Below are 26,796 nucleotides of genomic sequence, written 5' to 3' on the forward strand. Positions count from 1 at the left end.
CAGTACTTTCTCAGCCAATAGAAACATGTCTGTGTATACTGTGTGAACATGTATGTGTATACTGTGTGATTGTATACTGTGTGGCCCCATAATCTCTGATTGTCTGGGGGCCCCATAATCTCTGATTGTCTGGGGGCCCCATAATCTCCTATTGCCCAGGGGCCCCATGAGTTGTCAGTCCGCCCCTGCTTCAACCCCTCAATCACAAGGTAAATCACACAGATGTTGAGGGTTAAACATGCAGAGCATGAACTGTTTATTAAGTACTATACTTGAGCAATGATATCTGGGTAGTATAGTGTATTTTAATGTTGCCTTTTAAGTTGCATTAAAAAGATTCATTCCCTGCTACATTTTTAAAAGATTATTTTTGCATTGGTACATGTTCCAGTGCCCAGCTACTCATGCTTATTTTTTAACAGCAGGAGCAGGATTAGAAGAATCTATTTTTAGTGGTGGTTCAGGTATTGGCAAGAAATGTAAGCTACGTGATTATTTTTTTTACAATTTTGGGACAGTTGTCCCTTTTTCCTGAAAAAAACAAAGTATAATTTTTGTGGATACACTAAACAGTTGTGGTGCTATTTATATTTTACTAACATATTGCATTTAGGAATTAAGTTTTATTTTACCTTCAGGAGACCTTAAGGAGTTGAAGTATTTCTAAACCTTTGATTAAATGTCTTTTAATAGCACAATTTTGTGCATCTTTGGAAATTTGGGGGGAGTGAGGGAAGGTTTTTTATGTTTTGATGCTGCTGATGTGTGCCCTACAGCATCTTCACAGCCTGTCCACGTGCACCATAATTCATAATAGGCTAAATGTGTGTTTTAAAAGGGCATATTTCTCATTTTTGCTGGCTGTGATTTTAAAGTCTATTTTTGTAAAAAGAGTAATACTTGTGGTAATATTTATCAATATAGAAGCTTATTTTCTCCTTGGTAATGCATCCCACAGGGTGAATTGCAGGCAGGAAATTGTTGGAGACAAGGGAATAGCATTTTCATCCTTCAACACTGAGGCCGGGTTCACACTGTTACGACATGACAGTCATATGACTGTTGATCTTACTTTGCCCTGCAAATTGAAGTTTGACATACATCCAACTTCAATGAACAGGGATCTGATTTGATCCTGACAATGCAGGCACTTTGTGTCTGGTATGAATCTTTAGGGGGAACTCCACGGCAAATAAAAAAAATAAAACGGCATGGGTTCCTCCTCCAGGACCATACCAGGCCCTTCGGTCTGGAATTCATTTTAAATGGAACCCACCACACTGAAAAAACGGCATGGGGTCCCCCCAAAATCTATAACAAACCCTTATGCGAGCACGCAGCCTGACGCTCTAATGCTGGGTGGGCAGTGTGCTACTACTTATATTGGCATGGGGTGGGGTCACAGGGTGACATCACCCAGAGGCCCCACCCCTTATGATGTCACTGTCCCATCATGTCCTGGGCAGTGATGTCATATGGAGCGAACCTCCGGGTGACATCACCCGGTGACCCCGCCCCATGCCAATATAAGTAGTAGCACACAGCGCACCAAGCATTAGAGCAGGGGACATCGTTGAGTGAACATTGGAAGAAAAACAGAGGGAGAAGACAGCAGACAAGACCTGGCAAAAAGGCGAGAAGACAGTGGACAAGACCTGGCAGAGGCAGAAGACAGCAGACAGAGGGAGAAGAACCGGAGAGGGCTAGAAGACATCAGTGGAGGAGGCAGAAGAGCCAGAGAGGGGATAAAAAAATTTGAAGAGATGCCAGAGCTGTCTTAATAAATTACTTTAAAAACCTGTGTACTGTTTTTTATTTTTACTCTTTTTTTTAGATGAATGGGTAGGGGTACAATGTACCCGATACTCATTCACATAGGGTGGAGGACTGGGCCCCAAAGCACCCACCCTCCCATGTTGAGGGCATGCGGCCTGGGGCGCTCGCTCCTCCTCACCCCTTTCCTGACCTGCTGGGCTGCATGCTCAGATAAGCGCCTGGTATAGATTTTGGGAGGACCCCACACCATTTTTTTGGCTTGGAGGTTCACCTTAAAATTAAAAAAAAACAACGGCCTGGTATGGTCTTGAAGAGGGAACCCATGATTTTTTTTTTTTTTTTAATTTGGCGTGGAGTTCCCCTTCAAGATCAAATCTCAAGTCGCATGCCAAAGTTGGATTAGTTGAGACGGTGATCCATCTTTGATCCTACTTCAGCCAATTGAATATCACTGAAGTTGAATCAAAGTCAGACCAAAGTAGTGCAGGGAGCATTTTCAAAGTCGGACTGACTTGTGTTGCACCAGTTAAGATGGCTATAATAGGGAAACATTGATTTTCACATGCCATGCGACATGAGCTCCCAATGTCAGCGCATTTGTAGTACCAGTGTGAATCCAGCATAAGTGCACAAACAGGAATCTTTTTATTATTTGAACCAGCTGTTAAAGCTTTTATGAGATTGTAGGTTGGGTTTACATCTACAGTGGTGTGAAAAAGTGTTTGCCCCCTTCCTCATTTCCTGTTCCTTTGCATGTTTGTCACACTTAAGTGTTTCGAAACATCAAACCAATTTAAACAATAGTCAAGGACAACACAAGTAAACACAAAATGCAATTTGTAAATGAAGGTGTTTATTATTAAAGGTGAAAAAAAATCCAAACCATCATGGCCCTGTGTGAAAAAGTGATTGCCCCCCTTGTTAAAACATACTATAACTGTGGTTGTCCACACCTGAGTTCAATTTCTCTAGCCACACCCAGGCCTGATTATTGCCACACCTGTTCACAATCAAGGCATCACTTAAATAGGAGCTGCTTGACACAGTAAGGTCCACCAGAAGATCCTTAAAAGCTACACATCATGCCGAGACCCAAAGAAATTCAGGAACAATTGAGAAAGAAAGTAATTGAGATCTATCAGTCTGGAAAGGGTTATAAAGCCATTTCCAAAGCTTTGGGAATCCAGTGAACCACAGTGAGAGCCATTATCCACAAATGGCGAAGACATGGAACAGTGGTGAACCTTCCCAGGAGTGGCCGGCCGCCCAAAATTACCCCAAGAGCGCAGCGATGACTCATCCAAGAGGTCACAAAAGACCCCACAACAACGTCCAAGGAACTGCAGGCCTCACTTGCCTGAGTTAAGGTCAGCGTTCATGCCTCCACCATCAGGAAAAGACTGGGCAAAAATGGCCTGCATGGCAGAGTTCCAAGGAGAAAACCACTGCTGAGCAAAAAGAACATCAAAGCTCGTCTCAATTTCTCCACAACACATCTTGATGATCCCCAAGACTTTTGGGACAACATTCTGTGGACCGATGAGACAAAAGTGGAACTCTTTGGAAGGTGTGTGTCCAAGTATATCTGGCGTAGAAGGAACACTGCATTTCATAAAAAGAACATTATACCAACAGTAAAATATGGTGGTGGTAGTGTGATGGTCTGGGGCTGTTTTGCTGCTTCAGGACCTGGAAGACTTGCCGTGATAAAAGGAACTATGAATTCTGCTGTCTACCAAGAGATCCTGAAGGAGAATGTCCGACCATCTGTTCGTGTACTCAAGCTGAAACGAACTTGGGTTCTGCAGCAGGACAATGATCCTAAACACACCAGCAAGTCCACCACCGAATGGCTGAAGAAAAACAAAATGAAGACTTTGGAGTGGCCTAGCCAAAGTCCTGACCTGAATCCTATTGAGATGTTGTGGTATGACCTTAAAAAGGCCGTTCATGCTCGAAAACCCTCTAATGTAACTGAATTAGGACAATTCTGCAAAGATGAGTGGGCCAAAATTCCTCCAGGACGCTGTAAAAGCCTCATTGCACGTTATCGCAAACGCTTGGTTGCAGTTGTTGCTGCTAAGGGTGGCCCAACCAGTTATTAGGTTTAGGGGGCAATCACTTTTTCACACAGGGCCATGAGGGTTTGGATTTTTTTTCACCTTTAATAATAAACACCTTCATTTACAAATTGCATTTTGTGTTTACTTGTGTTGTCCTTGACTATTGTTTAAATTGGTTTGATGTTCCGAAACACTTAAGTGTGACAAACATGCAAAGGAACAGGAAATGTGGAAGGGGGCAAACACTTTTTCACACCACTGTATTTTAACCAGGGGTCTCAAACTGGTGATCCTCCAACTGTGGTGAAACTACAAGTTCCATGAGGCATTGCAAGGTTGACAGTTACAAGCATGACTCCCGCAGGCAGCGGCATGATGGGACTTGTAGTTTTGCAACAGCTGGAGGGTTGCCAGTTTGAGACCCTTGATCTTAAAAAATGCTTGAGTTTTTTTTTTTATTAAAGTGCTTGGGTACATTTTCTTCTGTTTTCTGCCTGTGTATACAGACCTTCATCTGACTGCAACAACTGATTGATAGATAACACTTCAATTGTAAACACCTGAACACATCTTTTCAATTTTTCGGATTATAGCATTAGGCTTGCCATGATTAGAGGCTATTTTGCTGACAGTTACAGGGAGCCTGAGACCACAACCGCCAGCTTTAGGAGGGAGAATAATGTGGGACAGAGGCAAATCCATGCCTCATTCTCACATGTACACAATGAAATCGGAAGCATATTTGCTTGGTTAGATGGTGTGAAGGGCAGCAGAGACATTGGGCTCTATTAGATCCCTAATGTTTACAAAAATAGTATCTGTCAACTGCCCAGTGCTATCACATTAAGGTTTAATTGAATAAAAATAAATAAATGAGAAAAGAAAATGTTTTAAAAATACAATTATATTGTAATAATAATAAATGTTAATTTTTTTTTTGAAAATTGCCGTAACCCCTGTTGCACAACACATGCGTGCAAAGGCAGAGAGCAATAATTCTACCACAAGAGCACATGGTTAATTTTAAACTTATGAACTGTAAAAGCTTTTAAAAGTGTCACCTTTGGAGATTTTTGGGCACCATACTTTTTTGCGATATCACAGGCACAAGCAATTTTAAGAGATGGCATGTTGGGTATCTATTTACTCCACACAACCTCATCTTCTATATTTGCAAAAATTGGTATTATATTGTGTGTGTTTGCACTACAATTCTATTTATTATATTTTTTCCTGAAAATTTGTGTTTATTAACCACTTGCCTACAGGGCACCTTTGCCCCCTTCCTGCAATTTTCCACTTTCAGTGCTGTTACACATTTAATGACAAACGAGTGGTCATTCAGCACTGTACTCATATTCTATTTGTATCTTATTTTTTTTTTCATGGTATTTAATCACCACAGTTTTTTTTATTTTTTTGCAAAGCAAATGAAAAAAAGACCAAACGTTCCTCCTTCACTGATGTGCGCTGAAGAGGCTGCACTGATAGGCTGCACTGATGAAGCTGCACTGGTGGGCACTAATGAGGAGGCACAGATGAGGATCTACTGATATACGGCACTGGTGGGCACTAATAGGCATCGCTGATGGGCACTGATAGGCAGCAGGGCCGTCTTTAATATTGATTGGACCCTGGGCAAAAAAATTTCTTCGTCCCCCCCCCCCCCCCCCCATGCAATTTCACTCTCCACCTGCTCTGAGACATACAATAAATAGCAGCTAGACTTAAAATCAGTTTACTGCATCAGATCAGGCAGAAATTGTGATTGGTTGCCAGCAGTTACAGCATATCATTACTGCTTGCTGACTGGTTGCTACAGAACACATTAAATGCACTGATTAGTTGCTAGAGGTTACAGCACATAATCTCCTCACTGCAGGGGAGCATGATATACATACAAATGCTGCCTTTATTTATATATCAATGCCTCCGGCCGCAGCTATTTACTTAGTAATGCTGCCGCTATTTACATATAAATGCTGGTTATTTACATGTAAAAACAGGGTCTGCAGGTGAGTCAGCTGTACACAACAATAGGGCAGAGCTGGGCAGCATTAGTACCAGCACTTCACACTGAGAGATCGGGACACAGCACATGACTAAATCTTCAAGGAACAAGGGAATTTAAACAAGGATAGTTGGCAAGTAGGAGGCAGCTGCCTTGGGCCCCACAACAATGACAGGGCCCGGGGCAGCTGCCCCTTTTGCCCTGCCTTAAAGACGGCCCTGATAGGCAGCACTGATGAGAAGGGATTGATAGGTGGCACTAATGGGCACTGATCGGCACTGATTGCCAGCAATGATGGGCACTGATAGGGAGCACTGAATGGCACTGATGGGGCTGCACTGATAGTAAGGACAATGATGATTAGTGTCCCAATTATCAGCATAGATATCCCCTTTTCACGCTTACTGATTACCAGCACTCCTCTCTTCATGCTGTGACAACGTAAGGAAAGGAATGACGATAACTGGCAAGTGTGTTTACATTGTGATCAGTTGTGATTGGACACAGATGATCACATGGTAAAGGGTGCTGTGATTGGACCTCAATCTGAAGGACACAGTGATCACAGAGTGAGCTGGGTGTGTGCCACAATGGGTGCAGTTTTGGGATGATGTCAATATATGCTCTCCCAGAATGGGACATCATTAGGCTAAAGCGTGGTCAGCAAGTAGGTAAACAGTTGTGCAAACATGTGGCGTAAAATTTGCAACTATCATCTTTTTATTCTACAGGGCCTCTGCTTTCAGAAAATATACCTGTATTATGTAAAACATAGCTCTAGAGCGGAGCTGTGAGTTTTTATAAAGCACTCCATCCTTGTCAAGCCTGGGGAGTATTGTCTGCTTTGAGAAAATATTCATGACCTTTTATCTGTTTAGCCTTCGTGTGATTGCCACAACAAAGTAAGTTGTATAGAAGGCCTTTTGCTTTCAAATCCACATCATTCCTCTTTAGATCAAGAGTTCTTGATCAGCAGAATTTGGTTTCAGCAAAATATATTTGTTATTGATGCCTGCCTTTAATTCAGGAGATATGATCACTTGTAAGCATTTCATTTTAGTTAAATAGTAGTGCTGGTTGGAAAAATGACTGGGTCTGCAATATAAAAGCTGTTTTTCTGGGGTTTTTTTGTTTTTTTTTTGCTTCAAAGACTGTTAGCATCTATCTCCTGTTAAATAATAGCTTATCTTTATCATAAATCAGGTGCAAAAAAGATTTGCAAAGTGTGAATCTACCAGGGGCGGCCCCCCACTTCCAGGCAGTAAAAAAAAAAAAAATCTAAAACTGGACGGCACTTTCTGAAGCGCTGAATAGCTTCTGCCCATTCGTAGTATATATTACTATGGCCGGGTGGTGTGATTGACACATGAGTTGATGTCATTTCCTGTTTTCTCTCTCTAATTGCGCCCAGGAGAGTGGAAACAGGAAGTATGAGAGGATGGACCTCTCCACAGGAGACACACTACAAGGTAAGTAAGGGGGGGGGGGTGATTTGAGGCTGCTGCAACTTGGTGGGACACATGATGGCAGGATTTGGTTGAGGTAAAAATCTGAGAACACTTTTGGTAAAAAATCTGGACGAGGGTGTAACACCCCTCTTTCCTCATGGATAATTAAGTATGGCTCCTTACAAAAAAAGTAGCCAATTCCAAAACCCTCCTTGCTGAGGATATAGCAACCAAGAACACCAGCTTCCTTGTCAGAATGACTAAGGGAATATGCTGTATCAGTGCAAATGGCTGTTTTTGTAACAATGACAAAACGAAGTTCTAAGTTCTCCCATCCGAGGTATACAAGAGATATGCCATTATTGTCCATACTTTTAAAGGTATACAACAAAGCACTAGAAGAAGACACACTGCCAGACTCCATGAACAAAGCAGTCATAATAGTACTATTGAAACCTGGCAAGGAGGCTACATCTCCTGACTCTTATAGACCCATCTCCTTGCTCACAACTGATGTTAAGCTTTTGGCCACGGTACTGGCAACGAGACTGTGCCAGGTAATACAAAAGTTGGTTCATAGGGACCAATGAGGATTCATACCCATCAGATCCACAGCCCAAAATATCAGACGTCTTTTTTTTAATATTCAAATCCCAGTGGAGAACCCCGGTAACCAGGCCATTCTTTCACTAGATGCAGCTAAGGCCTTTGACAGCGTTGAATGGCCTTACCTGTGGAAGGTTTTAGATCGTATAGGTTTAGGAAACACACTTATTAGGTGGGTCAAATTACTATATGCTCAACCGTCAGCCCAAATTAGGGTCAACGGGGAGATATCTGAGCCATTTCCATTGTTCAGAGGCACCAGACAGGGGTGCCCATTGTCACCCCTGCTGTTCGCCCTTGCACTGGAACCACTCACAGCAAAACTAAGAGGAGATAGTGAGATTACAGGGTTCCGGCGTGCCACTGGGACAGACATGGTGTCATTGTATGCTGATGATACCCTATTATATTTGGGCAATACACAGGGATCTTTGACTGTGGTTATGAATCTTATTAAAATCTTTGGTACACTGTCCGGCTTTTCAATTAACTGGAATAAGTCAGTGCTAATGCCCCTATACCCACTGACAATACCCCTGCCCGACTGTGCATCAATGATACAGATAGCGTCCTCTTTTCGATATTTTGGAATGTAGGTGTCCCCGGATATCTCTCCATACTACTTAATCTTACCCCTCTACTAACTAAATTTAGAGAAAAATGTAAGGCCTGGTGTAAATTACCATTATCGGTAGTGGGGAGGGTGAACCTCATAAAAATGGGGTGGGCACCGCAACTCTTGTATATCTTCCATAACTCTCCATAGTGGATCCCTCGGCGCTGGTTAGATAGACTCCCAGTTTAGGGAATTAATATAGCGCAAAAAATCTGCTAGAATTAGTTTATCCATCCTACAATATAATAAAGAGGAAGGAGGGCTAGCAGTTCAGCATGCTAGAACACATTTCCTCGCCTCCCAGCTACAGCATCTGGGAGGAAGGGGACTAGAGGATACACTAGACCCAATACGTAGAATCCTAGGTACTTCAGCAGACGATTCTACTGCACTGTCCATCTTAGAGGCAGGATATGCACACCTAGACAAGGGAATCCCATCCATAACCTTACTAAAAACACTATGGTCACATATTAAACGTTTACTAGATGTAAGAGGTTTCCTTGCTCTTACCCCCATCTGGAGAAAAGCAATGGATGGGGAGACAAGGAATCTTTGCCTCGCCTCCACTCCCATGGTCTCAGTATCAGCCTCGCAAAAGCTGTCACACCTCTATTTACTGCACAGGGCCTACAGAACACCTGTCAGACTTCACAGTTGGGGGCTTCATGATACACCCCTGTGCCCAAAATGTATGAGAGATCATGGAGACCTTCTGCACATATTTTGGAAATGTCCAAAACTCTTTCGGCATTGGACTCAGATCCTAGAGGTTATTTCTGAGGTATTTACTTTTGTCATTCCAAAAACTCCAGCAGTATGCCTGTTGGGCGCCCTGAATGAGGAAGCGTTGACCCCTGCTACCCACACAGAGATAATTTGACTACTTTATGTAGCTCAAAAACGAATAGTGCAACTCTGGATTACTTCCAGGGTCCCCACCAGGCAACAGTGGATCGACCAAGTAAACAAAATGTTAATAAGAGAAAAACTGACATATCAACACAGAAATGCACCCCGAAAATTTTACACAATGTGGCAAGAATGGTTGGAAGTTCCAGGCCTAGCACCCCACCAGCTGGTCAAATACAGACTGTTATAGGGTTTAAGGTCCAGTCAGAGTGGATATCTCTGGGTTAGAGAGTAGTTATATGATTTTTGCACAGAAATGCGGATGGTGATGCGGATGGTGATGGGCTGGGTAGCCTAATAGGTTGAAACATGTTCCCTGGGCCCAGCAGTATATATAACATTCCCATACACCATCCAATCTTCATGTGACAACAATCTTCATAAAGTGCAAAAAATTTCTTCCATGTGCACAAGCAATTCAAACTATATCCCCCAACCAAACAGCACCAACGTGCCTACCACCAAAGATCTTTTCTGGGTGTCCTCCAGGGGCGGCCCATCCATAGAGGGCGCATGGGCGCCACCTCCTCATGCATGCATCCGGCCCCCTGATCTGTATATAAGTGGCGCCTGACCATGGATTCCAGTGCAGCAGGGTGTTTTTTGAAGCACCTGATTAGAGTCAGAGGCTTTAATAGGCTTCAAAAAAGGCTAAGCTCAGAGTGCAGAGCCTTGCGCTCCTAACCCACCCACTTGTGTGACCATAGTGAATTCATTTTTCCTATTATCACACTAAAGTCCCTCCACGCCAATCAGGAGGCAGGTCTGTGAGACCTGTTTTCCGATTGGCCAAAGCATCAGGTGATCCTATTGGATGCCTAGCGCTTTGGCGGGAATGACACACAGCGGACTAAGCTGGAGGAGCAGACACTGGAGCTGCCGCGGCTGCTGCCTGCACTCCAGGAAAGGACACCACAGCCCCCTCAAACAAAACTGACCGCCCATGGGGGGATACTGTGCCCCTCCAGGGGAGGGTTGTTTGTTTGCTGCCCCCTCAAAGAAGAACCCACCAGCCGCCACTGGTGTCCTCTCAAAGAGCTTTTAAGAAAGCAGATTGGGAGATAAGCGTCAGGTAGGTGGTGCCATAATTTCTTAAGCTACGTTCACACGATCAAACAATTCGGTGGAAAAGTCCAGCGGACTCAAGTCCACCGGACAATCTGCCTGTGTGTGGGCTCCGGCGGACTTTTTTAACTAAAAGTCCGGCGGACTAAGAAAGTAGTTTTGCACTTAAATATGTCCGCCGGACTCGCATTTCGGCGGACAATACGGCCGTGTGTGTGCTAGTCCACCGAAATGAAATGAAATTGAAAATGAAATGAACGAACTTTTCCCGCCAGGAGAAAAGTCTGCTCATTTTGAGCGCGGCTCCAGGTAGCCGGCACCAGCGAATGAGGTGTCGCTGGCCCCGTCACCTGGTATGGACTTAAAGGGGAAGCCCTAAGCCGAAAAAAACGGCGTGGGGGTCCCCCCTAGGTCCATATCAGACCCTTATCCGAGCATGCTACCCAGCCGGTCAGGAAAGGGGGTGGGGATGAGCGAGCGCCCCCCTCCTGAGCCATACCAGGCCGCATGCCCTCAACATGGGGGGTGCTTTGGGGAAAGGGGGCCGCACGGCCCCCCACCCCAAAGCACCTTGTCCCCATGTTGGTGAAGACAAGGGCCTCTTCCCGACAACCCTGGCCATTGGTTGTCGGGGTCTGCGGACGGGGGGCTTATCAGAATCCGGGAGCCCCCTTTAATACGGGGGGCCCCAGGTACCGCCCCCACCACCCTATGTGAATGAGTATGGGGTACAATGTACCCCTACCCATTCACCTGTGAAAAAAACAATGTAAAAAAAAAACACAACACACAAGGGTTAAAATAGTTTATTGCACAGCTCCGGGGGTCTTCTTCGGGGGTCTTCTCGCCAGACTCCTCCACTATCGTCTGCTCTTTTGCTAGCTCTTTTACTAGCGGAGGAGCCCGGCTTTCTTCTTCGCCGCCGCCCTCTTCTTCCTTCTTCGGGGGGTCCTGTCCCCCTCTTCGGTTCTTCTTGCCGAGCCACCGCGCCTTCTTCTAGCTCTTTTGCAAGCGGTGGCCTGGTCTTCTGTCTCTGCCTTCTGTTCTGTTCTTCTCTTCTTCTTGAGCTGTTGCCTCATCGCTGTCTCTGGCCACAATGACAGGGACGCGACGTCTTACATAGGGACATCGCCGGATGATGTCCCCACCCATTATGATGTCACAGTCCCAGATGATGCTGGGACTGTGACATCATAATGGGCGGGGACATCATCCTATATAAGTCGCTGCGCGCTGCATCCCTGTCATTGTGGTCAGAGACAGCGACGAGGCAACAGCTCAAGAAAAAGAGAAAAGAAGAGAAGAACAGAACAGAAGGCGGCGACAGAAGACCGGCCAACACTTGTAAAAGAGCTAGAAGAAGGCGCAGTGGCCTGGCAAGAAGAACTGAAGAGGGGGACAAGACCCCCGAAGTCGGAAGAAGAGGGCGGCAGCGAAGAAGAAAGCCGGGCTCCTCCGCTAGTAAAAGAGCTAGCAAAAGAGCAGAAGACAGCGGAGGAGTCCGGTGAGAAGACCCCTGAAGATGGAAGAAGACCCCCGGAGCTGTGCAATAAACTATTTTAACCCTTGCGTGTTGTGTTTTTTTAATATTTTTTTCACAGGTGAATGGGTAGGGGTACATTGTACCCCATACTCATTCACAGGGTGGGGGGCCGATATCCGGGGCGCCCTTATTAAAGGGGGCTCCCGGATTCCGATAAGCCCCTCGCCCGCAGACCCCAACAACCAACGGCCAGGGTTGTCGGGAAGAGGCCCTTATCCTCATCAACATGGGGACAAGGGGCTTTGGGGTGGGGGGCCATGTGGCCCCCCTTCCCCAAAGCACCCCCCATGTTGAGGGCATGCGGCCTGGTATGGCTCAGGAGGGGGGCGCTCGCTCATCCCCACCCCCTTTCCTGACCGGCTGGGTAGCGTGCTCAGATAAGGGTCTGATATGGACCTGGGGAGGACACCCATGCCATTTTTTTGGCGTAGGGCTTCCCCTTTAAGTCCATACCAGGTGACGGGGCTAGCAATGCTTCCTTCGCTAGTCCCTGCTACCTGGAGCCGTGCTCAAAATGAACGGACTTTCCTCCGTGTGTGTGGGCAAGTCCGTTCATTTCAAAAGTATGGCAGATATTCCGGCGGACTATAGGGCGGATAGTCCGGGGGACCTAGTCTGCTGAAAAAGTCCCGTATGTGGGCAGGTCCGCTCGACGGTCCGGCGGTTGTCCGCCAGACTAAGTCCGCCGGATAGTCTGATCATGTGTACGCCGCATTAGAGTAAGGCTAGGTCGCCAACTTGCTGAAGTTTTTTGTATAATGAAAAATACTTTTTACCCTTTCTGCCATGTGAGTGTATTTTTCAAGTTTTTTAAAATAAAATAATGGTTTGTGGTCTGCACTATTATGCCTTTTTTTTTCTATGACATCTATATTGGAGAGACAGATGACCAGTATGAAAAGTGGCCCTTGACGCACACTGGATCTGTGCGCTGGGAGGACAGTAAAAAAAGTGTTGCTAGCAGCATCATTGCAGCTGTGAAAGAGCGGTGTATACCTCACTCCTGCCCATTGAAATCAATGGGGCAGCACAGCTATACCACAGGTATAGCACTGCTGCAACAGCGCTTTGAAGTGGTTTTAACCCTTTCTCAGCCGCTAGCGCCATGCAATTGGCGGTAAAGCTCCGCTAAAAATAGCCCAGCAGTCTCCAGAGCTCAGTCCAGGTCAGCATGAAGAGGCCAATGGAAAACTGTACCTGCTCCAACTCCCAAGTCTCAACCAACACTGGTCCCAATGATTCAGGCACTATGCTGTCACCACATAAAACTACACAGGCAGTAGAAGGTTTAAATTAACCACTTCAGTCCCGGACCAATTTTCAGCCTAAGGACCAGAGGTCTTCTTACAATTTTGCACTGCTTTAACTGGTAATTGCGCGGTCATGCAATGTTGTACCCAAACGAAATTTGCGTCCTTTTCTTCCCACAAATAGAGCTTTCTTTTGATGGTATTTGATTTCCTCTGCGATTTTTATTTTTTGCGATATAAATGGAAAAAGATCGAAAATTTTGAGAAAAAAAGATATTTTCTACTTTTTGTTATAAGAAAAATCGAATAAACTCAATTTTAGTCATACATTTAGGGCAAAATTTATTCAGCCACATGTCTTTAGTAAAACAAAATGTCAATAAGCGTATATTTATTGGTTTACGCAAAAGTTATAACGTCTACAAACTAGAGTACATTTTCTGGAATTTACACAGCTTTTAATTTATGACTGCCTATCTCATTTCTTGAGGTGCTAAAATGGCAGGGCAGTACAAATCCCCCACCAAATGACCCCATTTTGGAAAGTAGACACCCCAAGGAAATTGCTGAGGGGCATGTTGAGCCCACTGAATATTTTTTTTTGTCCCAAGTGATTGAATAATGACACAAAAAAAAAAGTTTACAAAAAGTTGTCACTAAATGATATATTGCTCACACATGCCATAGTTATATGTGGAATTGCACCCCAAAAAATATTCTGCTGCTTCTCCTGAGTACGGGGATACCACATATGTGGGACTTTTTGGGAGTCTAGCCGCGTAGGGCACCCCGAAATCCAATCACTGCCTTCAGGGTTGCTAAGGGTGCAAATTTTTGATTTCACTCCTCACTACCTATCACAGTTTAGAAGGCCATAAAATGCCAAAATAACACAAACCCCCCCCCCCCAAATTACCCCATTTTGGAAAGTAGACACCCCAAGCTATTTACTGAGAGGCATGTTGAGTCCATGAAATATTTTATATTTTGCCACAAGTTGCAGGAATATTACAATTTTTTTTTTGCACAAAGTTGTCACTAAATGATATATTGCTCACACATGCTATGGGCATAAGTCAAATTACACCCCAAAATAAATTCTGCTGCTTCTCTCGAGTACGGGGATACCACATGTGGGGGACTTTTTGGGAGCCTAGCCACGTACGGGCCCCCGAAAACCAAGCACTGCCTTCCGGATTTAAATATAAAACGCTACCAAAAAAAACTGTTAGCGATCGCAGGGATCAGGCCTGACTCTGCGAACGCTGCAGTTATGTGTTTAGTGTTTTGTAAGTGACAGAGATCGATCGATACTGCACTTGGGTGGGCTGGGCGGAGGGGCAAAACGCAGGTGCTAGCAGGTATCTGGGCTGATCCCACTAACAATGCGTTTTTTTGGAACCCTAAACTGCTGGGCACGCTAGTATAGATCTGATCAGATCAGATATTGATCTGTTCAGATTCTATACCACTACGGGAGGTTTAGGCTTTGCGCGTGGGTGTTAGCGGTACTGGCACTAGCCTAGCGCTGCCTGGGGCAACTCAGACCCTGACCCTAAATCCTAATTGATATCACCCGCCAGGGGATCAGGGGGTTAAACCTTTATTGGGTAATAAATGGTGGGTGCCCTGATGCTATAAAAAGCAAACGAACTAACCAGAGTCACCCGTAACACTTATACGGTGATCACTGGTGAAAGGGTTAACTAGGGGCAATCAGGGGTTCAAATTTTTATTAGGTAGTATATGGGGGTCCCTGGCGCTATATAAAAACCCGACGGGGAACCTAAATAACTAACTGGCTAACCAGCATCACCAGTGACACTTATACGGTGATCGCTGGTGAAAGGGTTAACTAGGGGCAATCGGGGGTTAAAACCATTATTGGGTAGTATATGGGGGTACCTAGCGCTATAAAAACCTGGCGGTGAACCTAAAAAAAATAACTAGCTACCTAGCGAAACTAGTGACACTAATGCAGCGATCAGAAAAATGATCGCTTAGTGACACTGGCAAAAGGGGGTGAAAGGGTTAACTAGGGGCAATCAGGGGGTTAAAACCATTATTGGGTAGTATATCGGGGTACCTAGCGCTATAAAAACCTGGCGGTGAACCTAAAAAAATAACTAGCTACCTAGCGACACTACTGACACTAATGCAGCGATCAGAAAAATGATCGCTTAGTGACACTGGCAAAAGGGGGTGAAAGGGTTAACTCTAAGGCCGCGTACACACGCGGGGACTGTTCGCTGAAACTTTGTTCGTCAAACAGTTGCCGCAACAGTCCGCTCAAAATTTGCATGAGCGGACTTGCCCACACACGGCACTTTTTGAGCGGACTGTTTCAGCGAACTGTTTGCCAAACAGTTCGCTCAACTTTTGAAATGAACGGACTCGCCCGCGTAAGGCGGAGGCAAGTCCGCCCATTTCGAGCGCGTGTACAGGTAGGCGGGGCCCGCGAAGGAGACGTCGCGGGCACCGCCGCCTGGAATGGACTTAAAGGGACACCCCAACGCCGAAAAAAATCGGCGTGGGGGTCCCCCCAAAGTCCACAACAGACCCTTGTCCGAGCACGCTACCCGGCCGGCCAGGAAAGGGGGGCGAGCGAGCGCGCCCCCCCTTCTGAGCCGTACCAGGCCGCGTGCCCTCAACATGGGGGGTGCCTTGGGGAAGGGGGGGCCGCGCGGCCCCCCCACCCCAAAGCACCATGTCCCCATGTTGATGAGGACAAGGGCCTCTTCCCGACAACCCTGGCCGTTGGTTGTCGGGGTCTGCGGGCGGAGGGCTTATCGGAATCCGGGAGCCCCCTTTAATAAGGGGGCCCCCGGATACCGGCCCCCCACCCTATGTGAATGAGTATGGGGTACAATGTACCCCTACCCATTCACCTGTAAAATAAAAGTACCCAAAAAAAAACACAACACACGAGAAAAAATATTTTATTGCACAGCTCCGGGGGTCTTCCGTCTTCGGGGGTCTTCTCGCCGGACTCCTCCGCTATCTTCTTGTAGCTCTTTTGCTAGCGGAGGAGTCCGGCTTTCTTCCTCCCCGCCGCCGGCCTCTTCTCCCGACTTCGGGGGTCTTGTCCCCCTCTTCGGTTCTTCTGCCGGGCCACCGCGCCTTCTTGTAGCTCTTTTGCAGGCGGTGGCCCGGTCTTCTGTCGCCGCTGTCGCCGCCTTCCGTTCTTCTTCTTCTTCTTCTTCTTGTTCTTCTTGTTCTTCTCCAGGAGATGTTGACACGACGCTCTCTCCGGCCGGAATGCCAGAGCCGCCCTACGCTGCCACTTATATAGTGACAATGGGGCGGTGTCACATGGTATATGTCACATGGGTTGGTCACATGGTGACCCCGCCCCCTTACGATGTCATAGTCCCCATGTGACATCAACCCATGTGACCAACCCATGTGACATATACCATGTGACACCGCTCCATTGTCACTATATAAGTGACCGCTCAGCGCGGCTCTGGCATTCCGGCCGGAGACAGCGACGTGTCAACATCTCCTGGAGAAGAACAAGAAGAACAAGAAGAAGAAGAAGAAGAACGGAAGGCGGCGGCGGCGACAGCGGCGACAGAAGACCGGGCCACCGCCTGCAAAAGAGCTACAAGAAGGCGCGGTGGCCCGGCAGAAGAACCGAAGAGGGGGACAAGACCCCCGAAGTCAGGAGAAGAGGCCGGCGGCGGGGAGGAAGAAAGCCGGACTCCTCCGCTAGCAAAAGAGCTACACGAAGATAGCGGAGGAGTCCGGCGAGAAGACCCCCGAAGATGGAAGACCCCCGGAGCTGTGCAATAAAATATTTTTTCTCGTGTGTTGTGGTTTTTTTTGGGTACTTTTATTTTACAGGTGAATGGGTAGGGGTACATTGTACCCCATACTCATTCACATAGGGTGGGGGGCCGGTATCCGGGGGCCCCCTTATTAAAGGGGGCTCCCGGATTCCGATAAGCCCTCCGCCCGCAGACCCCGACAACCAACGGCCAGGGTTGTCGGGAAGAGGCCCTTGTCCTCATCAACATGGGGACATGGTGCTTTGGGGTGGGGGGGCCGCGCGGCCCCCCCTTCCCCAAGGCACCCCCCATGTTGAGGGCACGCGGCCTGGTACGGCTCAGAAGGGGGGGCGCGCTCGCTCGCCCCCCTTTCCTGGCCGGCCGGGTAGCGTGCTCGGACAAGGGTCTGTTGTGGACTTTGGGGGGACCCCCACGCCGATTTTTTTCGGCGTTGGGGTGTCCCTTTAAGTCCATTCCAGGCGGCGGAGCCCGCGACGTCTCCGTCGCGGGCCCCGCCTACCTGGAGACGCGCTCGTAATGAGCAGACTTTCCTCCGAGCGGGAACAGTTTGCTCAGTTCGAAAGTAGCCTACACACGGGCGGACTGTTCGCTCAAACAAAGTTTCAGCGGACAGTTTTTCGGAATTTCCGAAAGACTTTGTCCGTCAAACTGTCCGCTGAAACTGTCCGCTGAAAGCCCACACACGGGCGGACTGTCCGCTGAAACACTGTTCAGCGGACAAAGTTGAGCGAACAGTCCGCCCGTGTGTACGCGGCCTTAGGGCAATCAGGGGGTTAAATCTTTATTGAGGGTGGTAGGGGGCTACCCTGGACCTAACACTAACTGCCCTGACACTTTTTACTTTTACAACTGACACTGAATGCAGTAATCAGTAAATAAATGATCACTGCAATCAGTGACACTGTGACTGGGGGGGCGGGGGCGATCGGGGGGGGGGGTGACCGGGGGGGGGGTTGTGTGCCTGTGTGTTAGTTAGTGTCAGTGTAGTGTTTGGTGCAGACTTACTGTGTCCTCTCCTCGTAGTCCGGTCAATAAGACCGCCCCGAGGAGAATGACATCACTTCCTCCCTGCCTATGTATACAATACACAGTGGGAGGAAGCTTCTCATTCGCCAGGAGCGATCGAGAGGGGATGGCCAGAAACCAATGGCCATCCCCTCATCCCGGATCGCTCCTGAAGCGAACCGGACCGCCGCATCCAGCGGGAGGGGGTCCGATCGGACCCCCCACCCGCTGGAAGGCAAGCACGTACATGGCATGCGGCGGTCGTTAAGTGGTTAAATAGAAAGTTGACACTATCTGTGACATATTAAGATATGTGTGTGAGTGTGTGCATGCATGAGAGTGTGCGTGTGCATGCAGGTATGTATGTGAATATGTGTATTTGTATGAGTGTGTGTACATAGGTGAATGCGCATGTATGTGAATGTGTAAATATATGTGTAGCCCCCTTTCTAAGTAGGTGCTAGAGAGTCTATATCGTTTTTGGCTTTTCTGCTTAACAGAGAGGCAGATAGGCAAATTTAAGTGCTGTCTGCTTAATAGAGAGTCGTGATTGATTAGCGTGGTTTGATCAGTGTGCTCTGGCGCAGCTCATGCTGTCCTGATGTCTCCTGATGGTTCACACTGATCCAATAGCAAGAAGGCATTTTGAACAGTGGGAGGAAACCTAGCAGGTGAGAACATGGATGTAGAAGGGGATGTGCTCCAAGGAATGCAGGGTGCCTGTATTTAAGTCTGAGGAGCACATGTGCTCAGGATTCCAGTTCCAGCATACCTTCTAACTTCCATGTGACACTCTATACCAGTGACTAGGGATGAGCCGAACACCCCCCTGTTCGGTTCGCACCAGAACCTGCGAACAGACCTAAACTTCGTGTGAACTTTAGAACCCTATTAAAGTCTACGGGACTCGAATGTTCACAATCTAAAGTGCTAATTTTAAAGGGTAATATGCAAGTTACTGTCCTAAAAAGTGTTTGGGGACCTGGGTCCTGCCCCAGGGCACATGGATCAATGCAAAAAAAAGTTTTAAAAACGGCCGTTTTTTCAGGAGCAGTGATTTTAATAATGATTGAAGTGAAACAATAAAAGTGTAATATTCCTTTAAATGTGGTACCTGGGGGGTATCTATAGTATGCCTGTGAAGGGGCGCATGTTTCCCGTGCTTAGAACTGTCCCTGCACAAAGTGTCATTTGTGCAGGAAAAAATGTCTTTTAAAATCACTTGTGGCTATATTGTCGGCTCCCCGTAATACAGAGAACACTCAATGAGTGTTCTCTGTATTAGCCGACAATTCATTCATTCATTGATAAAAAAAAAACAAAAAACGTGGGGGTTCCCCTATATTCAATTACCAGGCCTTTCAGGTCTGACATGGATATTAAGGGGAACCCCGTGTCAAATTTTTAAAAAAAATTGACGTGGGGGTCCCCCTAAATATCCATACCAGACCCTTCAGGTCTGATATGGATATTAAGGGGAACCCCGCATCAAATTTAAAAAAAAAAATGACGTGGGGGTCCCCCTAAAAATCCATACCAGACCCTTTATCCGAGCACGCAACCTGGCAGGCCGCAGGAAAAGAGGGGGGACAAGAGAGCACCCCCCTCCTGAACCATACCAGGACACATACCCTCAACATTGGGAGGATGCTTTGGGGGTCTGTGACCCCTCAAAGCACCTCGTCCCCATGTTGATGAGGACAAGGGCCTCATCCTCACAACCCTGGCCGGTGGTTGTGAGGGTCTGCGGGCGGGGGGCTTATCAGAATCTGGAAAACCCCTTTAACAAGGGAACCCCTAGATCCTGGCTCCCCCCTGTTTGAAATGGTAAGGGGGTACAAAAGTACCCCTACCATTTCACAAAGAAAGTGTAAAAATGGTTAAATAAGACAAACACACTTTTGAAAAATTCCTTTATTAAAAATAAAAAAAAGACTCCAGCGGTGCTAATCCACTCTTGCTATCCAGCGACGAATCTCCGGGGTCCAGCGATGGATGATCATATCCAGCAACGGGGGATCTCTCAGTCCAGCGCTGTCCATACATCCGTCTTCTGTCTCCACTGCGGAGACACTACGGAGATCCCAGCGCTGACATTTCTTATATTAGGAGGGCGGGGCCACCCGTCACCTGACCCCGCCCCTCTGACGCTGGTGAGGGAAGCCAGGGGTTCCCCAGTGACATATGGGTGACCCCGCCCCCTCTGATGTAACAGAAACCTGCGTTACATCAGAGGGGACGGGGTCACCCATACGTCACTGGGGAATTTGATGCGGGGTTCCCCTTAATATCCATATCAGACCTGAAGGGGGACCCCCACGTAAAAATTTTTTAAATTTGACATGGGGTTCCCCTTAATATCCATGTCAGACCTGAAGGGCCTGGTAATTGAATTTAGGGGAACCCCCACGGCTGTTTTAAAAACTTTTTTTTGCATTGATCCATATCCCCTGGGGCAGGACCCGGGTCCCCAAACACTTTTTAGGACAGTAATCTGCATATTACCCTTTAAAATTAGTACTTTAGATTTCTCCCATAGACTTGTATAGGGCGTTTCGGCTTTTCGAATTTGCCGCGAACAGCCCAAATTGTTCACTGTTCGCTGAACAGGCGAACAGGGAATGTTCGAGTCGAACATGACATCGAACTCGAAGCTTATCCCTACCAGTGACATAAGACCAGACCCATAGACTTCTTCCCTCAGTCAGTTTGCACAGGAATCCTGGGTTGTAGCTCTCAGGCTTCAGGCCCTCAGGTCTGGTACCTGAGGCTGCATGGCCACCTTTTCTGGGGAGAGAGGTCCTGGTGTGGGGAGGAGGCAGATGCGTCTCCCCAGCAAAGGCGGCCATGTGGCCTCAGTTGCCAGACCTGAGGGCCTGAATCCTGAGAGCCACAACCCAGGGTTCATGTAAACTAAAACGTGTTTCTTCTGCGCTTGTGCAGGCGGTATTAATGAAAATTAGTAGTAATTTCAAATGGTAAGTAGTATAGGACGATCATGCATGTCCCACTGCCTAAACTGACTACGGGTGGTCCAAAAGAGGCTGAGTGGAAATGGGGGGATGGAAGGCACGTGATCTACTGCATGAATCAAAGTGATATAGTTTATTCATTAACAAAATAGAGGAGTACAAAGAAATTACTACAAATTCATACAAACTAGGTTACAAGATATTAATTAAAAATGAGTTATGCCCATACAAGGGCAGATGATCCAGGTAGACTAATGCGTTTTGAGGTGTTCCCTCTTCATCAGATCCTTGGAAAGTAAAAAAGTCTGTAGGATACATGAAGGGGGGGGGGGGGTGGTTGATTAGGAGATGTATCCCATAGTGGGTGATGTATTCTCCTTTACTCAGAGGTATCCACATCACATCGCTCTAGATGAGATAAATACCAAATGTATGTGTGTATAATTATGGTTCTAGTAGAAGGCATATGTGTACAAATTGTTGGGATAATGCATTATATATACAGACAAGAGACGTATATAAAAAAAAAGGATACATTTTGAAACATTGAGTCATTGAAGTACTGAAACATTAGGACGTTAAAACATTAAAAACCATTAGAAGCTAAAAAATATTATTTTAGAAGTATTACTAAAAAATACTTTAAAAAAGTGTTAGAGCAGTGAACTATTAAAACTGTAAGCCATTAGCTCTACTTGCTAAAGTCGGTTCACTAAAACGCAGTTGTAGTTTAAAATTTAAAATTCAAAGTTTAAACACAGGTGCATACAAATACACAAATATATACACATACATATACAAATATATACGCATACACATACACAAAGAGATGCATATATTCCACACGATGGGAGTAATTAGTCTTTATTCAGTGGTGACAAAATTGGAAAAACACACCTGTCTGTATCAAAACTCAGATGCATGCATGCACAAATTAGCATAGGGGTTTAAACCTGTGAGAGTACCTACTGCAAAATGGAGTGAGTTGACAGAATGGAAAAAAAAATGGGGGGGGGGGGGGGGGTGATCTGAATGACACCTACCAAGGTACCATAGAATGAATGGTTGGTTTGTTATTTGTTGTTTGTCTGTCATCTGTACCTACAGAGATATCAAAGACACAAAGATGGACCCAGAGGAAATGACCCAAATAGACTGATATAATACAAACTCGACAGTGTCAGTGGGTATAAAAGAAATAGAGTGAATTGAATCATCCATATTGCTGACCTGCGTTTGAACTTGTTATAAGGCTGTAGCCCATACACATCAGTTGCAGGTTAAAGGCAGTCTTTCTGGGAATTCTGCGATCCTCCTAGCAGAGTGCTGTCCTGTGTTGCAAGAGAAGTGCTAGCAGACTTCAGCTGTGTGGGAACAGGCAGCATTTAAATCAGGATGCAGGTGTGTGTAGAACAGAGGTGGGCCGGTCCATGGAACGATCTTGTGACCCGTGATGTCAGACCTAGGAAGTGGATCCTATTCTATAGAGACTGGCCAGGCCGGATGGTGGTCTGCAGGGAGCCAAAAATCTGTAGGCTGTTCTGACTGTGCAAGGGAAGAGACTGGGCGGCTCCGAGCGGTGACCATGTGATCAGTGTGTGAGAACCGGGAAGCGACCCAGTCACTCCCTAGAATGCACACCATCATTTGTATTGGAGTGGCCACAATGTAACAATATGGTACTTGTATTCAAAGACCAGCCCAGTCTGTGGCACACCAATCAGAGCCTCCCCTGCTGGAGCAATGACCTGCAGCGTGCCAAAGTAGATGACGGCTAGGGAGAGTTTGTTAATAAGGAATGAAAGAAAGGGGGTGAAATGTGGGTCTATCCTCAAAATGGATTTAAGAGTGGTAAAATGACACCAAGCATATATGGTATCTGATACTAGGCTAATCTAATGTGTATCCTTAACTGGTATTGGTATCATTCACACCACCTTTGATGTGATTACATGATGGTGATTACTGAAATGAAATTGATGCATGAGGTGTATCGGCTATATGAGCATGTGATTAAAGAAATAAGCATAGATGCATATTGATTGATGATCCAATGGTACATATAAATGAAATATACAAAGCTGAACTAATGATAGACTGAGTAGGAGGGGAGGGGGAGGTTCCAGAGACAATCTGTATGTACACTGTTTGTAATGGCGCTTTTAGACTACCCCATCAAGGTCTTCATTCATCTCAACAGGAGCCAAGGAGCCAAGTGTGAAGATCCATAAAGATTCTCGTTTACAGAGTCTCTGGAATCTTCTTCCCGTATCATCATCTTTTTTAATGGCTTCTATGCCAAACACCTGTAAGCCTGTTGGATTCCCATTATGGCACTCCTTAAAGTGCCTAGGAACTGAATAGTTGTATGTCTTCCTGTAGGTACAGATGACAAACAACAAATAACAAACCAACCATTCGTTCCACGGTATGTAGGTAGGTGTCATTCAGACCCCCCCCCCCCATTTTTTAGCAGTCTGTCAACGCACTCCATTTTGCAGTAGGCACTCTCACAGGTTTAAACCCCTATGCACATTTTTGCACACATGGGTCTATGCGTTTTGATACAGACAGGTGCGTTTTTCCAATTTTGTCATCACTGAATATAAACTAGCGACTCCCATCATGTGGAATATATGTATTCTCTTTGTGTATGGGTATATGTTTGTATACGCATGTGTATATGTACGTGTATGTTATATATTTTTGTATTTATATGCACTTGTGTTTAAACTTTGAATTTTAAATTTTAAACTACAACTGCATTTTAGTGAATCGACTATAGCAAGTGGCTTACAGTTTTAATAGTTCACTGCTCTAATACTTTTCAAGTATTTTTTAGTAATGCTTCTAAAATAATCATTTATTAATGTTTTTTAATGCTTTAATGTTTTAATGTCTTAATGTTTCAATACTTCAGTGGGTCAGTGTGATAGTAAGAGCAATAACACTTTATTCAGATACACTTACATAAAAGTATCTTGCAAGCTGCACACAGGGTGGATGTGGACCACCAATCAAAGAGTCAGCCATCACAAGGGATGAGAAGACCACTGTAGGAATAAGCTCATACCTGCCATAGTGAGGTGTATAACCAGCAGTGACTCCAGCTCTCACACCTGCTTTCACAGAGCTAGTAAGAGACCAAATCAGGGCGGGGCAGGCCGCATCGCGTTTCCGAGGCACTGCCTCCTTCTTCAGGTAAAACTTTGACACCTTGAAATGTCCTTCTCACATCTAATGCCACTAAGTGCCTGGCCACCTAGTGAAGTACAGAAAAGTACAACAAGGCCAAACAAATCAATGGATCTCTAACTACTATCTACAGTAGCTACTCCTGACAAGGAATTTGGTGAGGAGCTCCCTGACTAAACCACAGGGTGCTACATACACATAAAGGAATAGTATATTTATGCGATACAGCAAGGTTCAACCTAAGTGAAAAAAGCAGTAAAGCATTTCATCACACTTTGAACTGGAAAATTGTAACATCTTGTGGAGATGCTGGTGATTTCTAAACTGTTCTTTTGGAAAAGAAAGTGTGAAAAGCACAATTCAAGCCAATGCTATATTATGTGACACAAACAAATTCTTAGGCAATTTGTGAGTTTCTGTGGTTTCATTGGCATGTGTTTTTCAAGCAAACAGAGAATGTATTCTTAAGACAAACTGAAAAGCTATATTCAAATCATAAAGAACATAGCCATGAGTAGTATGAATTAAAAAAAAAAAAAAAACATTTTAAAAGAAATGTGCACTCTATAATTTTATAGTTTTTAAATTCAAACCTGCTTTTTCATTCGCTTACCTCGACAGATTGGTCTATGATCACTCCAAGCAGCGAGTGTGTCAGTCACTCTTTGACAAGTTATACTCTTCGAGCCTTGTAGCACATAATTATCATCACAGGAAAATTGGACATTGGCACCCACTCTAGAAATAGCCAGAAAGCAAATAAATATATTGTAAGAAAAGTAAATAATGGGCAACACTGCAATGTTTAGCAAAGAAGAAAACCGATATTGCAAAGTAAAAACTACATTCAATGTATTAGAATCTCTCATTTTTTTATTCTTGCAACATGGAAAAAGAAATTCCACCATTGCATATAGGAATTTACATATACAGAGCCTTGAAAAAAGTATTCATACTCCTTAAAATTTTCCACGTTTTGTCATGTGACAACCAAAAACATAAATGTATTATAGACAAAAAAGGAGGAAGGAATGAGACTTTGTATGAGGCATGTCACTGAATTAATACCTTGTTCATATTGATCATTGAATTATTTATTGATTTAAAAAGTTTCAATCTCTAGTAAAGGACACATTATACTGTAAATAACAGTTCACTTGTATGAATATACAGTTATTATACAAAGTAAAATACAACATGATTAGCAGTACAGTTTCATAAAACAATCATGCATTGATAATAATTAAATTATACATAAGCAATTGCTCTTAGTGAGCCAAACTTGTCTGGGCATCAGTTTGATGTATACTCAATGCACATTTCATGGCCCACGCCAATCATCAGGAGTAAAATGCTCTGAAATTAAAGCAATAACATATGTATAAATATAGGATACTCTTTAAACGGAGAACCATCTCTCAAAGAAAGGTCTATAACTTACAATACAGCCAAATTGTGTTGCCCAACCTGTGTCCAAGGGAGGACGGGGACAGGGATGATGAGCTCACCTGGGGCTGAGGTGAGGAATCCCATCCAGACCAGAGAGAGCCGGTGACAAGCTGACCATATCATGACCATGTGAATCTTGTGTATGCTTGACAGCCCATACTGCTCTATAAGGACATGGGTATGAAACCATGTGAAATGAATAAACTGTTAATGGAATGAACCTATACCAGTGAGTGAGTGAAGGTGATGAATAATATGCAGTTACTGCAATGATCTGAAGTGTGCCAGCTAAAGGGACTACAGCCAAGGGAGATGTGTATAAATATACACACCAGTAATTATACCAAAACCAAACCCCCATGTGATAACTATGTGCACACCATGATAATGGCGAAATATAAAATGTGAAACTAAATAAACCTGAAGAGTGTTGTGTGTAGATATGAGTGTGACTCAGTTACCTTGTGTGCAATTCTGTGGATGTGAGAATGCCTGGGATACCTCTCGTGTGAATAGCCCATGTGAAATGGTCAAGTGTGGGTCCCCACCAACGACATGAAAACCCACCAATGTGTCAGGAAATAGCGACAAGCTTTGGCTCATCCACGACATGCTAATCCACTGCAGAACCAAGCAAGGCCCAGCCCCAACTTGATAGAAAGGAGAGGTGACTCACTGAGTAGAGCGTCAAATCATGGTGCCAATGCATAGGAGGCAAGACCCTGCCCCCAAGCCTGTTTAAAGGGAAAGAGGGGGAAGGGGAGAGACTGCCATGCATCGCAGCCCCGGGGTCAAATAACCATCCTGTGGCCCCCCTATCTCTCCCACAAGGGGGCTCACTCAGGGCTGAAGGAAGTATACGATGTTGTATCTTATATACTGTGTCTAATACCTCTATATTCCAGCAATAAAAGCTAGATTGTATGACTATACATATATAGATATTTAGCAATTTAAATTTTAAAGACATGTGGCTCAATACAGATAGAAATATATATAGAATGGATGGGTAATGAATTATATGGTTAAGGTGTGGCAGGTCACTAGGAAAGTGGGTATCTTCTACCCTATTTGGCAATATAGTGATGCGACTA

The 26,796-nt window shown here is 45.4% G+C and overlaps 1 protein-coding gene across 1 annotated transcript in view; it reads right to left on the minus strand.

Annotated features, from left to right (window-relative positions):
* CSMD1 (CUB and Sushi multiple domains 1) overlaps positions 1-26,796 on the minus strand; it is a 2,539,710-nt gene that overhangs the window by 910,969 nt on the left and 1,601,945 nt on the right. The window contains exon 9 of the mRNA XM_077487775.1: positions 24,867-24,991. Within this exon, the coding sequence (XP_077343901.1) occupies positions 24,867-24,991 (125 nt within the window). The remainder of the gene's footprint in view (positions 1-24,866; positions 24,992-26,796) is intronic.

Source organism: Lithobates pipiens, unplaced genomic scaffold (assembly GCF_037356315.1).
Source record: "Lithobates pipiens isolate NorthernLeopardFrog02 unplaced genomic scaffold, aLitPip1_a1.2 Scaffold_18, whole genome shotgun sequence".
NCBI classification, from domain to species: Eukaryota; Metazoa; Chordata; class Amphibia; order Anura; family Ranidae; genus Lithobates; species Lithobates pipiens.